We start from the raw sequence: 15,195 nt of genomic DNA, 5'->3' as shown, positions 1-15,195 counted from the left end.
CAAAAACTTCTTGTGCTGTATTTCCCCAGACAATGATATCATCAATGAACTGCAGATGCTCTGGAGCTCCACCTTTCTCCAATGCATCATGGATCACTGCATGACAGATCGTTGAGCTGTGCTTCCACCCCTGGGGCAAACAGTTAAATGTATACTGAATTCCCCTCCAAGTGAAAGCAAATTGAGGCTTGCATTCCTCTGCTATTGGAATAGAAAAGAAAGCATTAGCAACATCTATGGTTGCATACCATTTGGCCTCCTTGGATTCCAGCTCATAATGGAGTTCTAACATGTCTGGCACAGCAGAACTCATGGGCAGAGTCACTTCATTTAGGCCACGGAGATCAACTGTCAATCACCATTCTCCATTTGCCTTTCGCACAGGCCTTATGGGACTGTTGAAAGGTGAATGGGTTTTGTTAATGACGTCCTGGTTCTCCAGACGACGAATCAGATCATGTATGGGCACCAAAGAGTCATGCTTTGTTCTATATTGCCTGTGGAGTACAATTTGAGTGGCAACTGGCAACTTCACATCCTCTATATTATGCGGTCCAACAACTGCAGACTCATCTGAGAGCTCAGGCCTAGCAGACAACTTCAGTCTATCTCCAACAGCTTCTACAGTTGCTATTCCAAAGGTCCATTTAAAACCCTTGGGATCCTTAAAGCGCCCTTCTCTCAGAAAGTCAGGAAACTTAGATAATTTAAGGTACTTAAATCAGCTACTGATTGATGTATCTTGAGGGCCTGTTTTTGTCAAAGCTAAGTACGGTTAGGAGGGCACAACTGTAATCAGCTGTGGGCTTCCATACCAGTTTCAATAAAAACTTAAAACAGTTCTGGCCTCCGTGGGTTTGGTTTAAAGCCTGGGTAAAGCACATACCAAAACTAATGTCCATATTATCAATATAAACAACCCAGTAAGATTCAAATGAATGTTTATTAGATAAGAAGATTACCCAGTAATAACACTCAAGACCACTTTTGAAGAGAGTACAGATCTTATGCTTTGGAGTTTAAAGGCAGCAGCATTTGGGGAATAATTATGTGAGGAGATTACTAAATCAGGCTTTCTTGAACCTCTTCTAGGGAATCCAGTTGCTGCCTACAGCTAAAGAAAGCATACTGGACTAGATCATTTGTACATCTAGTAAAGTGAAACTGTTACTATACCGATGCCTTCATTTCAAGCATGTTCTGCATAAAGCAATTAACATCATGCTCTAGAAATTCAACCCTATGAGTGTTCTTCAAGAAAAGCAGAAGTAATTCCCTATTGGAGACTTATTTTCATGAAGAATGCACTCTATGTTAAAAAAAAAATACATCTTCATTCTTAATCAGATTTTCTCAACTATGTCATGCCCTAACAATCAACATTCTTCAAAAATAATAAAATCATTCTTTATTCCTTTTATGTTCTTTCTGCTCAAAGATCTACTCTAATGATTTACCACATCCTAACTATGATCATCTCACTTCATATATTGATATCTCACCCCAGTAGTGTACTTTAGTTTCCATATGCCATGAAGAAACATAGGCAATCCTAATAAATCCTTGCTAGGAAAATCCTCCACATATACAGAAGGAAAATGCAACGGAGTAAAATCAAGGAAACCAGGTTTATCCCCATTAAAACTAATATAGGCATTACTAATGTGTTTTACTGGATCTTGCCTTATTTTTAGCATGATGTTGCCATCTCACACATTCAATTTGATTAACGTGAACTATAATCAATATTTTCATGATTTTTCTTTGGATACCCAAACCCCAAGAGCAGCATAGCTATAACAAACTATACTCCAGCTTCTTCTTGTCACAAAAATGCAGTTGCCTACTTTGAAAAGGGTGCCAACACAGAAATTTATCACAGCTTTAAAAGGCTGCAGCTATTTCATATGCAACAGTTTCAAAACCACTTCATTTTTAGTCTTTCAATACAGGTTATTACGTTAATGATTTCAATACAAGTGGCAGAAGTAACTCATTGTGAGCATCTCAGTGTAAAATTAAATACTCAATTTACCTCTGTTAAGTTCTAATCTATACCTGAAAAAGACACTGTGGGAAAAAGGATCCTAAAAATGTCACAAAACTGAGACACAGCTTTCAAGTGTTCTATAAATGAATTCAGATGCGTTACAAATCACAACAGTGTTCTGGTAGAGGATTGGATCTGTGCTTTTAGCCAAGCAGACCTCCCACAAACTTCAGAAAAGCAATTTATTAAAATAAAAACAGCAGGGTAAAGCCTTTAATTCTTAAGTATGAGCCGGCTTTCATGTTTCATATCTAAATGAAGATTTTTATAAAACAGTGTGCAGCACTGTGTGCAGTAGGATCACAGCTCACGGATTCTTAAATATGCAGCATGTATGACTTATGTAACTCTACAATTAAAATAGCAGAAGTTCTATACAGCAAAAGCTCAGGGAAGGCAAAGCTTGGATTTGTATGTCTTGCTGTATTTTTAATTTAATTAAGACTTATTAAGATACAAATGGTGTCTCAGAACCTGCACCCTGAAGCAGGCAGGATGAAAACTGTGCCTGTGTCAAGTCCTGCTGCCTCTGGTAGACTTAGACAGTACAAAACACAAGACTGAGGCCTGTGGGGATTTGTTGGTTCACTCAAATGTGCTTGTACGGCTACAAAACTAAGACAGACGATTAAGCAGATCCTGTTCAATAAACATTGTGGTATTTTAGAAGCACATAATCACTGGTTTAGAAGCTATCTTTCAGCATGATTTTGTATCTTGAAGAAAAGGAAGCTGGCATTTTGAATACTGTAGACTTCTGCAGTACCATGCAAGCATAACCAAATGCTTCTGCAAGCAACCAAAAGCCTTCTGATACAAATATTTACTTTGTTGAGAAGATTTTAACCCAAGAGCTATGACAGACAAATATTGCCTGCTGAAATCTTCTCAAAATTCCTCTGCACTAAGTAGCTCTATTTCCAACTAGATCTACCAGATCTGTTTCTAAATAGATGTCTATTTCCAAGTAGACATGTCAGAATATAACATCAAGTGTCTTCAAGTAATAGCAAGCCAAAGAAGTGAAGTAACAGAGATCAGGCTGAAAATAATTTCTCTTACATTGCACTTTTTTTTTTGCAAATATACCACACAAAATAAAAATATCTTGTATTGAAGACACATCTCTGCTTCTATTCAATAACTTAAACATGAAGAACTGTCTTGAGTTTTAGCCTTATATTGAAGTCTTGGAATGTCAGATATTCTAATGATATTTTTAATATATCTTGATTATTTGCATTATCTTTTTACTGAAGTGACAAAAACGGAACATCAGGGTATTGATTATCTGCAGATTGAGAAAATGCTATGTTACTGTGTACATAAGAAGTCAAATTCAACCCAGGGAAACAGGTATGATTCTAATGCACTGACACTCTATTAAAACTGCAACAGAATTTAAACTCAAAATGCCTGAATTGTTTTTGGTGCAGGATGGCAAAGCACTATAAAAATTCCAGAAAGCTGAATTATGTAGAAGCTACATAACATCTTTGACATTTCTAAGTCATGGGGCCCCATCCTTCTTACCCTGAACTCTCTAAGAGTTCTGACACCAACTGTGGCTGAAAACCAAACAGAATTATAATCATAGTATCTGAGATCAGAAAAACTGTGCACTTCAAAAGGTTCATATCTGCACACAAACTGTCTTACAGGGTTGTTTTGTTTGTATTTCCTCCTTCTTCACAAAACACAAAAAGAAACAAGAATTTGTCTCTTCCAACCTTGTTGATTCTATGATAACCTACATTTCAAATCAGCTGGAATCTGACCAACAAAAAGAAAGTATAACTAACAGGTGAAGTTCATTTACTTTTAATAATGTAAATTGCAGTAATTAAAAATCTTCTGGGTTTGAAGCTGCTAAGCAAAACAAATTATCAGACAAAACTTCTATCAAAGCCAACAGAATTAATGGCAAAGCTAAAGATTAAAACCAGAGGATCATAATATAGTCTCTCCTTTTGTTTTTGGTCTTCATTACAAAAGTATCATTTTTGTATTCAAGGGCTGTTCAGAAGCACCAGATAATTTATACTGATTTCACTCATGCATTTAAGAGCAACACTGAAAGCTTTGTCGTAGAAAACCGATACAAAATAGAAAACACACAGGGATATCTTATGCTTTCTACTTAAATCCTCATTTAAGGACCTAACCAATACATAAAAGCAATGCCTAGTGATTAGGGTAACTTTTGGTGTTTATGCTGCCCCATTATTAACACACAAGCTGAATCTCCAGTACAAATAAAAAAACAAACCCAAAACCCCACATTCTGAATTTACATCCAACCTCTTACAAATAAATTAAGTGCTACTAATCACTGCACTGTCTTTCATTTCCAGTTTGGACCTTTTTCTTTTAAAAGGGAAGGAAAGGATGAGGGGATGAGAAGAGTGAGGAGAGGGAGTACATGTATCCAATTTTCAATTTCCAATAACTTGTAAATGTACTAGCACAAATGTATTAGCTTTCCCCATCACAATCTTGCTACTAGCTTGGTGTCCAAGTGTGAACTTATGATTTGTCCCTGAATGTTGAAATTAAGAGTTTTGATTAATTTAGTGACTACCCCAACTCTGCAGCAGGAAGAAAATGCACCAACGAGATCTCTGCCTTTCCATTCCAAAGTCCTTATACAACCACTGCAGTTCTTAAGTAAAAGGCTTGCTGGTATCATATTACTGCCCCCACACAACACGTAGCTTTTATTATTTTCACAGTAAAATGAAACTAAACCAAAACAAGCTATAAACCTTACCTTACAGATTTGAAAATAATCTGAAGTGAGCGTCTCTTGGATCTCCTCCCTGGGTGTCCCTGCAGCTCCTGCAGTCCCTCCTGGGTGAACGGAGCCACCGCCAGCCCCACTTCCACCACCACCACTGCCACCACCACTGCTTCCACCAGGGGATGAGGCAGTTAAACCGTCCAAAACTTTGCGAAAATTGAATTTCTTCATTTTGGAAAAATCTTTCGGAAGATTAGAGGGGGGAAAAAAGCTGTGTTGCAACACATTCAGCTACATGTAAGCGAAAAAAAGTCTTTAAATGGTCCCTCCGAACTGAGGCAGCTCTTTTAAGTGTCTTGGACCAAACAGAATGTCGGTACTAGGTATAATTGAGTGAAAAACACAAAGGCTTCATTTTGTCAGACGTAAAAGCTGCCTGGAAAGGTTCTTCTTAAAAACTAAATAAATAAAGATTCCACAAGCAGCAGAACAAGGATTTACGTTCAAACAAGGAACAATGGAACAACCACCATCGGATGCTCTCAGAAAATCCACATTTATCAGTGGGGAAAATAGAAAGGTAAATGATTTTAAAAAAAAAAAAAAAATTCAAGGTAGCATCCAAAAAGTAGGTTCCATCTACCTTTCCTGCCCAAGATTTGCCTTCGTTCCTTGATTAACAAAACCACAAAAATCCAGCTACATTCAATTTCCTCTTCCTCTCAAAAGCCTTTCAGCCAGGGCTATCTCTGCCCCCAGGGTTTCAGGGGGAGCGGATTCCTTCTCCGCGCCAACGCTCTCCTCCCACAGCTGCTGTCGCGACTCCTGTTATCCGGTTATCTGCCCACCCCAGCAAGTGCCCGGCAGCCGTTTCTGTCCTTGATCCTCCTATCTGCCCACTCCCGAGATCCCGGTCGGGAAAGAAGCACCTCACTTTCCTCACGACCCACCCCTGAGGACCGACCGACAGTAAGAAGCGACCTCCTCGGCCAGCCCGGCCACTCCCGGACTGACCACCTGTCCCGTCCCTGAGGTAACGCACAGCCCTCCCGCCCGTCCCGGTTCACCGAGCCTGTGCCGTCGCCGTGTCCCCGGGGGACCAGACTCCTTCAGCGCCGGCGGGAGGGTGGGGGAAGGTGGTGAGCGGGGAGAGGGGTCTGGTGCGGCCGCTCACTCTGAGGAGACTCTTCCTAACAGTCCCTGGGGGGCGCGTGCGCTTGGCGCGGTGAGGGGTAGGGCAGGAGTGGAGAGGAGCGGGGCAGGTAAGCAGAGGGCGGCTGCGGGTCCAGACAGCTGCAGCGCCTCCCGCCCACCTTGCTGTCTTGCAGCCGTTCTCCCGAGGTACTGAAACCTCCGGCAGCAGCTGCCACAACTCCTCCCCTCCCCGCCCCGCGCGCAACATAGCGCCTGAACCTCCCCTCACTGGGGGAAGGTGGGGCAAAGGTTGGTGATTGACAAGAGAGGCAGGTTTCGATTGGTTGCTTGAGGACAAATTGGGTGGATGCGAACGGCGGAGTGGAGAGGAGGGCGCCAGTTGCTTTCCGAAGGCTCAGCGGTCGGCAGATCCTCAGACCGAGAACTTGTCACGGCGGGGGACGGTGCGGCTGATCGCAGTTGTGATGCACTGCATCTGATTGGGGCACTGCTCAGATGGGCACGTACTCTCACCAATAGGAAGGGCTGCGCCGCAAGTTTCTCTCCATTCAGGAGGCTGTGAGGAGCCTTTCCTCCACGTCTCTCCTCCAGCCCAATCGGGTGTCGCAGTGTCCTTGGGGGTGGGGCCAAGCTGATGTCCGGGCACAGCGTGGGACCGCCCCACTGCGGCGCCAGTGGTAGCGGTTCCGGACTGGGGCTGCGCAGTGCCGCGGTTACTCCGAGGGCCAAGACGTCTTCGCGACGGAGGCTTGAGGGCCGAGAAAGAGGGGAGCATGGGAGGACAGAGCCCAGTCTAGCTTGTGTCATTGGGGAAAGTTGCGCGAAACAAACCCGAAATGTCACTGCAGGGAACGGTTTCCTGGACTGGCACCGGGCTGGCTGTGGGGATCTATCTCCAGTCCTCTTTGCAAAGGATAGAAATCCGCTTTTTCTTTCCGAGACGAACAAGATACCCCATGGTTGCCCCTCCAGTTGCGTGATAGTGATTCGCTGTGGAAGTTGGCGTGAAACTACTGCCTGGCCTGCTAGTGCAGCAGAAGGAACATCGTTACACGTTACACTATACACAAGATTCTATGTTTAAAAAGAAAAGGAAAGGGTTATTCAGGTCGGAAACAAATACAGCTATTAAGTGTCTGGAAGCTTGCAACTGACTAAAACAGTGTGAGGAACAAACCTGCTCGAATGATACTAGATACATAGCAGCCCTTGCAGAGTAAAACCATAAAAGTGCCTGTTACTCATCTTCAGATTCTTCAGGAGTTCTTTCTGTGGTTCTGGTAGCCACTTTAATCTGGTGTTTGCAAATTTTAGGGTTCTCTGAAGCAAGGTAATAGTGTTTAGTCTGGCTTCTTACACTAAGCTGCGTGCTTTAGGTGTTTTCCACTTAAAAAAAAAATCTATCACAGGTATTTCCCATCTGAACATTAAAAAGATTCCACTGAAGTGCACAGAATCATAGAATCAACCAGGTTGGAAGACACCTCCAAGATCAGCCAGTCCAACCTAGCACCCAGCCCTATCCAGTCAACCAGACCATGGCACTAAGTGGCCTCAGACAGGCTTTGCTTAAACACCTCCTAGGGATGGTGATTCCACCACCTCCCTGGGCAGCCCATTCCAATGCCAATCACTCTCTCTGAGAAGAACTTCCTCCTAACATCCAGCCTAGACCTCCCCTGGCACAACTTGAGACTATATCCCCCTGTTCTGTTGCTGGTTGCCTGACAGAACAGACTCACGCCCACCTGGCTACACCCCCACCTCCCTCAGCCTCTCCTCACAGGGCTGTGCTCCAGGCCTCTCACCAGCTTCGTAGCCCTTCTTGGAATGTATTCCAGTATCTCAACATCTCTCTTGAATTGAGGAGCCCAGAGCTGGACACAGCACTCAAGGGGTGGCCTGACCAGTGCTGAGTACAGGGGAAGAAGAACCTCCTTTGTCCTACTGGCCACACTCTTCCTGATCCAGGCCGGGATGCCATTGGCTCTCTTGGCCACCTGGACACTCTTCTGGCTCATGTTCAGCTACTATCTAGTAGTACCTCCAGGTCCCTTTCTTCCTGGCTGCTCTCCAGCCACTCTGTCCCCAACCTGTAGTGCTGCTTGGGGTTGTTGTGGCCAAAGTGCAGAATCTGTTGCTTTGCTTATGTCCTGATGAAAAAGAAAGGATACATTACTGATGAAATTGAAAAGGTTTTTGGGTTTCTGTAGCCAGTTGGGGGAAAAAAAGAGAGAAAAAAGGGGAAAAAAAAAGGAACAGAATTCTACATAGAAACAAAATGTATGAGGACTATGACTAAGAGACAGAAATGAAAATGAGGATGGAACTGAGTAAGTAAATCTTTAAAGATGTAAGTGCAGGCTTTTGGAGAATAACAAAAAACTCAAAACCCCAGTAAAGCTATTTGAAGAATGACACATCCTACTGATATTATGTTCACTACAAGCAATGCAAGTGAATTTAAAAAGGAAAAAAAGGAAAAAAAAAAGGATTGTGAATAGTCAAGGGAAAGATAAGGTTAAAGATTAAATACTTGGGATGGAGAAAATGCCACAGACAGACTTGGAAAAAGAGAACAGACTGGGAGTGTGGGGGTGCTAGAGAAAAGCTAATAATGTGATGGTTCCACAGTTCTAGGGAGGACAGAGATAAGATGGTTAGTTCTAAGTGAATAAAGAGAAGGACCAAGATTAGGACCTGATAAAAAGCATTTGGAAGGGGAATCAGATACAGATGTTTTTTGAATATCAGTAACATTTGTGTTTCAGAGAATCAGCATGAAGATTTGATTATTGATGATTAGCTATCAACTCAGGCCATCCAAATGGTAAGGACCCTTACACTGCCAATGCGCTGCTCAGGAAAACAGATTTACAGGAAACAAAATCACAACTATGAACAGATACTGCCCAAGAAAACACTAAGCAGTCCAAAGGAGGGCTATTCTTCCCCTGTACTTAACACTGGTCAGGCCACACCTTGAGTGCTGTGTCAAATTCTAGGCTCCTCAATTCAAGAGAGATGTTGAGATACGGGAACGTGTCCAGAGAAGGGTGACAAAGCTGGTGAGGGGCCTGGAACACAGCCCTGTGAGGAGAGGCTGAGGGAGCTGGGGGTGTTTAGACAGGAGAAGAGGAGGCTCAGGAGTGACCTCATTGTTGTCTACAACTACCTGAAGGGAGGCTGTAGCCAGGTGGGGGTTGGTCTCTTCTGTCGGGCAAGCAGCAACAGAACAAGGGGACACAGTCTCAAGTTGTGCCCCTGAGGGAGACCTAGGCTGGATGCTAGGAGGAAGTTGTTGCCAAAGAGAGTGATTGGCATTGGAATGGGCTGCCCAGGGAGGTGAGAGAGTCACCATCCCTGGAGGTGTTTAAGCAAAGCCTGGCTGAGGCACTTAGTGCCATGGTCTAGTTAACTGGACAGGTCTGGGTGCTAGGTTGGACTGGATGATCTTGGAGGTCTCTTCCAACCTGGTTGATTTTATGATTCTATGATTTTACTTTTTAAAATTTTACTTTAAGCCAGATACAAACTCAGAAGCTAAGTTAGGGCAGAGGTAGATGGGACAGTGTAGGACAGAGGAAAATATGGTGGCATGCACAGAAAGGAGGGCCATTTAATGACCTAGTGGAGGAGTTCTTTTCTTAAAAGGAAGGGAGGAGGGAAGGAACAGTTTGGCTTTGACACAAAAAAAAGTATTTGATTTTTCTTCAGTAGAGACATTCAGCTGCTGTTTTCTCCTGTGTTTAGCTGATATTGATGTTTAGTGGGACACTTCTACAGTTGCATCATTTCAATGCCAAGTATTTTAATAATAGGCTTAAAAAGTAGTGAAAATATGGAAAGATCTTGGTTGTTAAATTGATACACAACAAATGAAATGATACCCCAGTACAGTGGAGGATGTATCTGAATCTGTGTTTTAGACAGTGAAAGAAGGGTATGTGTTCTTCAATGTTTTCTTCTCAATAGCGGCTTTTACATTTATCAGTCATCTTGTTCTGCAAGGTCAAAGAGAAATCAAATGTTGATGACCGTTTGCCAGCAAGACTGTGCTGGAAAAGAGAGCATCTTTAACAGTCTAGATTGGTATGAAATCTCATTTTGATTTTGGCTTAGGGAAGCTTGTGGATACATAGAAACATAGAATCAACCAGGTTGGAAGAGACCTCCAAGATCATCCAGTCCAACCTAGCACCCAGCCCTGGCCAATCAATTAGACCGTGGCACTAAGTGCCTCAGCCAGGCTTTACTTGAACACCTCCAGGGATGGCGACTCCACCATCTCCCTGGGCAGCCCATTCCAATGCCATTCACTCTCTCTGTCAAGAACTTCCTCCTAACATCCAGCCTAGACCTCCCTTGGGGACACAACTTGAGACTGTGTCCCCTTGTTCTGTTGCTGGTTGCCTGGCAGAATAGACCAACCCCCACCTGGCTACAGCCTCCCTTCAGGTAGTTGTAGACAACAATGAGGTCACCCCTGAGCCTCCTCTTCTCCAGGCTAAACACCCCAGCTCCCTCAGCCTCTCCTCACAGGGCTGTGCTCCAGGCCCCTCACCAACTTTGTCACCCTTCTCTGGACACATGCCAGTATCTCAACATCTCTCTTGAATTGAGGAGCCTGGAACTGGACACAGCACTCAAGGTGTGGCCTGACCAGTGTTGAGTACAGGGGCAGAATAACCTCCCTTGTCCTACTGGCCACACTCTTCCTGATCCAGGCCAGGATGCCATTGGCTCTCCTGGCCACCTGGGCACACTGCTGGCTCATGGTCAGCTACTATCTACCAGTACCCCTAGGTCCCTTTCTTCCTGGCTGCTCTCCAGCTGCTCTGTCCCCAGCCTGTAGTGCTGCTTGGGGTTGTTGTGGACAAAGTGTAGAACCCTGCACTTGGTCTTGTTAAACCTCATCCCATTCGCTTCACCTCCTCAGTTGCCCTTTCTCATTGAATACCAGAAACACATTTATACCAATCCACAGGCAAAATTGTCTTTCCATAGATGCCTATTCCTCATTAGACTTTGGGACATTTGCCATTATTATCTGCATTTCTGTGTAGTTCCAGCACATCAAGTGGCAGCAAGCATAGTGTTCCTGCTTGCAGAACCCCACTAAAAGTATTCCCAGTCAGTGCTGAGTATCTGGTCAGAGCAGCTGGCTGAACTCTATCAATTAGCCAGATCTTAATCTATTTAATGTGTTTTATTAAGGCAACATAATGTTAATGTTTTAATCAAAATGTCAGGCAGTACTAAATCAAATTCATTAGGAAGGTCCAAGTCTATCACATCCATGTGGTTACCTTGATCAAACAAACCTGTAATCTCATAAAAAGGTGAAGTCAGGCCTGCTTGTCAAGACTTGTTTCAGTAAAGCCATGTGGACTTGCTTTCATTATATTCCTGCCCTTTAACTCCTTATTGATTGAATCACACATAGCATGAGAGCTTTAATTCACATAACAGCACTATTTTCTCTAGGCTTACTTAGGATGCCAGGTCTATTATTACCTTAACTATTCTGGTTCCTTCTTGGAATAACATGAGATATCCTTTGGCCCTCCAAATTTGTACAAAGGGCTGTTCAAAAGTCATATTAAGAGGCTGGAAGTCTCCTAATATTCTGAGCTCTTTGGATACTCAGGTGCCACAGAGACTGCTGATTGAAAAACAGCAGTGCCATTTTCATCCTCCATAGGTGTCAATGAACAGAAAAATAAATCATCATCCTCATGTAATATTAATACAGTTTTCTTCTTTTTTTCTTCACAAATACAGGATAGACATGTTTGCTATACAAAGTAGTTCTTTGCCCATGCTCAGAGATCAGATTGCTTAATAAAGAAGTGGTGACAAGGTGGGATGTGCCTGTGAAACAATGAGATTGTGATTTTGTAATGAGATATGTTTTGCACAGGTCTAAATTAGCACACGGATAGAGTTACCTGTTACAGAGAGAGGTGCTCCATTTTAGAATCATATAGTCGGTCAGAGTTGGAAGGCACCACAAGGATCATTTAGTTCCAATCCCCCTGACATGCCCAGGGAAACCCTACCTTAGAGCAGGCTGCCCACAGCCTCATCCAGCCTGGCCTTAAAGACCTCCAGGCCTCAACGACCAACCTGGGCAAACCGTTCCAGCCTCTCACCACTCTCATGCTCAACAACTTCCTCCTCACGCCAATCTCAATCTCCCCACCTCCAGCTTTGCTCAATTCCCCCTAGTCCTGTCACTCCCTAACAGCCTAAAAAGTCCCTCCTCAGCTCTTTTGAAGGCCCTCTTTAGATACTGGTAGGCCACAAGAAGGTCAATTCAGAGCCTCCTCTTCTGCAGACTGAACAGCCCCAACTCCTTCAGTCGGTCCTCATAGCAGAGGTCCTCCAGCCCTCTGATTATCCTCGTGGCCCTTCTCTGGACATGCTCCAGCATGTTCACATTTTCATTGCTGTTGAACAGAAAGGTCCTGCATACACTTGAGTCTATGGTAAGTGGGGTTGCCCCTTCAGCAATACATTAATCTGCTGAGAAACTTGGTCATTTTTTTGCTTTGGTGAGCTGGAATAGCTCTGAAGAGGGCCAGGCAGGCATTGAAGCCAGTGCAAGGAAAGGCAGAGGGATAGGACTGAACAGAAAAAGAGAAATCAAATGTTGATGACCATTTGCCAGCAAGAGTGTGCTGGAAAAGAGAGCATCTTTAACAGTCTAGATTGGTATGAAATCTCATTTTGATTTTGGCTTAGGGAAGCTTGTGGATACATAGAAACATAGAATCAACCAGGTTGGAAGAGACCTCCAAGATCATCCAGTCCAACCTAGCACCCAGCCCTGGCCAATCAATTAGACCGTGGCACTAAGTGCCTCAGCCAGGCTTTACTTGAACACCTCCAGGGATGGCGACTCCACCATCTCCCTGGGCAGCCCATTCCAATGCCATTCACTCTCTCTGTCAAGAACTTCCTCCTAACATCCAGCCTAGACCTCCCTTGGGGACACAACTTGAGACTGTGTCCCCTTGTTCTGTTGCTGGTTGCCTGGCAGAATAGACCAACCCCCACCTGGCTACAGCCTCCCTTCAGGTAGTTGTAGACAACAATGAGGTCACCCCTGAGCCTCCTCTTCTCCAGGCTAAACACCCCAGCTCCCTCAGCCTCTCCTCACAGGGCTGTGCTCCAGGCCCCTCACCAACTTTGTCACCCTTCTCTGGACACATGCCAGTATCTCAACATCTCTCTTGAATTGAGGAGCCTGGAACTGGACACAGCACTCAAGGTGTGGCCTGACCAGTGTTGAGTACAGGGGCAGAATAACCTCCCTTGTCCTACTGGCCACACTCTTCCTGATCCAGGCCAGGATGCCATTGGCTCTCCTGGCCACCTGGGCACACTGCTGGCTCATGGTCAGCTACTATCTACCAGTACCCTGTGGGAGCATTCTCCCACAGCGGGACATGAGCTGTAAACATGAGAACTTGTGATGGGAGAATGCCCTTGAGCTGGAAGCTACAGTGAGCAACCCACGCACACCTGCAGGGGGCTGAGCCTGCCAACCCCCTGGGGTGGGAACCACAGGTTGTTTTGGCACAGGGCAACCTATCTGCACCTTGCACGTGGCTCTGGGCCAATCTGTACTGTCCACTTGAGCCAGCCCCAGGCTGACTGTATACACCTCCTCTGAGCACTATATAAGAGGCTTCACTACCCTAATAAAGCTGTACTGATGCATAGAAGCTCTGAGTCGAGTCGTCAGTACCCCGATCTCACCTCTCACCAGCCTCCGGACTGCGACAGTACCCCTAGGTCCCTTTCTTCCTGGCTGCTCTCCAGCCGCTCTGTCCCTAGCCTGTAGCGCTGCTTGGGGTTGATGTCACAGTCAAGAACTATTACAAGCCACCTAAACAGCAGTGGGTGGCATAAAATTGTGACTATTTTTAGACAATGTCTTGTTGCAGTAAAGCAATGTATTACTTGCAGAGGGTTCTCCAAATGCTGAGGTAGGAGTCAACCTAGATTTAAAAGTTGGGGGCTTTTTCTAACAGAAGCCAGAAAAGAGTTAAAAGATCAGTAATTACTCTGCACAGCAGTTCCTTGATGTGCATTTATTAAAGCAAATATGCCAAACTCTAGGATGTCTAATCAAGATAACCTGAGTTCTATATATGAAAATGTGAGATCTTACAGGGGACACAAAGCTAGTCTAAGAGAATGGACATTTACTAGGATAGATAATGTAGGCAGCACACCACATCACCGCAGGTTTCAGCCCTCGTTACTTTTCTCAGGCTGACTTTTGGTCTTCTGTCCACCAGCCAAATCTTGTATTTCTCATACAATTTTCTAGTTCTTTCTTATAGGTCCTTCTCTTACTACTTCATTTTATAGATCCCCATCTGTCAGCCTAGCTATGTCTTTCCAGGGCCACTGGGATGATCAGAGGGCTGGAGCACCTCTCCTATGGGGACAGACCGAAAGAGTTGGGGCTGTTCATTTCAAGTGACAGCTAATGTATTCCAAATTGTTACTTCATATTACTAGATTCTGCACTAACAAAGCTCACAATTAGGACTGGGCTACTCATCTTGGTTGCTTTCAAACCCACACAGTCTTGCGAGTTGGAGATGCTATCTTTGAATTCATATTCCACTTATAGGTGTCCTTGGGTGCCCCAAATTGCTTTCTTCTCCTTCCACTCCGTGGATTTGAATGGGAGGAGAAGGCACGAAAACTGCTTCCCCCCTGTGGTGAATAGTCCCAAAGGACATAATGGGCTTAAGCATGTCCTGTCTTATTTACCTGCCTGTCTGCATTGCAGCCAGAGGTGGGAAAACAGGACAAAGAAACCCAGGCAACCTAGTCTGGTTTAGTCTGGTTGCCTGAGAGGGGTTTCATGGGGACCATGCCCCTGTCGCATGCAAGGCATACGCACCCCCCATTTTTGGAAGACAACAGCTTGTGGGTTCTTCCATTTTTGGGTCTACTTGGGTGATTGCCAGAGGTGGTTGGGTGATTGTGTGGCCAATGAGACCATTAGCCTCGGTCATTACCCTATAAATGGGGGTGAACAGGTGAATAAGGTGCTTGTGTGCTGGTTCGTTCCTCGCTCACCTGCCACTCACCTGCCCATCACCTCAGCCACCACAAGCCGCCTCAGCCACCTCAGCCAGAAGCTGATTCCACTTTGCAGCCCACGTGGAATTTGCTACAGGACTTCTGTTGAATATTTTCCTGCTTATGTTTTGGGCCACGG

The 15,195-nt window shown here is 44.7% G+C and overlaps 1 protein-coding gene across 7 annotated transcripts in view; it reads right to left on the bottom strand.

The window, feature by feature from the left end:
• The window catches only part of STXBP5L (syntaxin binding protein 5L), a 307,500-nt gene extending 301,335 nt beyond the window's left edge, over nt 1–6,165 (bottom strand). For 6 of the 7 annotated variants that reach the window (XM_064143384.1, XM_064143388.1, XM_064143385.1 and 3 more), the window contains exon 1: nt 4,821–6,164. In XM_064143384.1, the coding sequence (XP_063999454.1) occupies nt 4,821–5,021 (201 nt within the window). In that variant the 5' untranslated portion in view covers nt 5,022–6,164. Of the gene's footprint in view, nt 1–4,820 lie in introns of all 7 variants that reach the window. The other variant, XM_064143383.1, reaches the window with a different exon arrangement.
• Nucleotides 6,166–15,195: the final 9,030 nt, after the last annotated feature.

Source organism: Pogoniulus pusillus, chromosome 5 (assembly GCF_015220805.1).
Source record: "Pogoniulus pusillus isolate bPogPus1 chromosome 5, bPogPus1.pri, whole genome shotgun sequence".
NCBI lineage: Eukaryota > Metazoa > Chordata > Aves > Piciformes > Lybiidae > Pogoniulus > Pogoniulus pusillus.
This window is presented reverse-complemented; position numbering and strand designations above follow the sequence as displayed.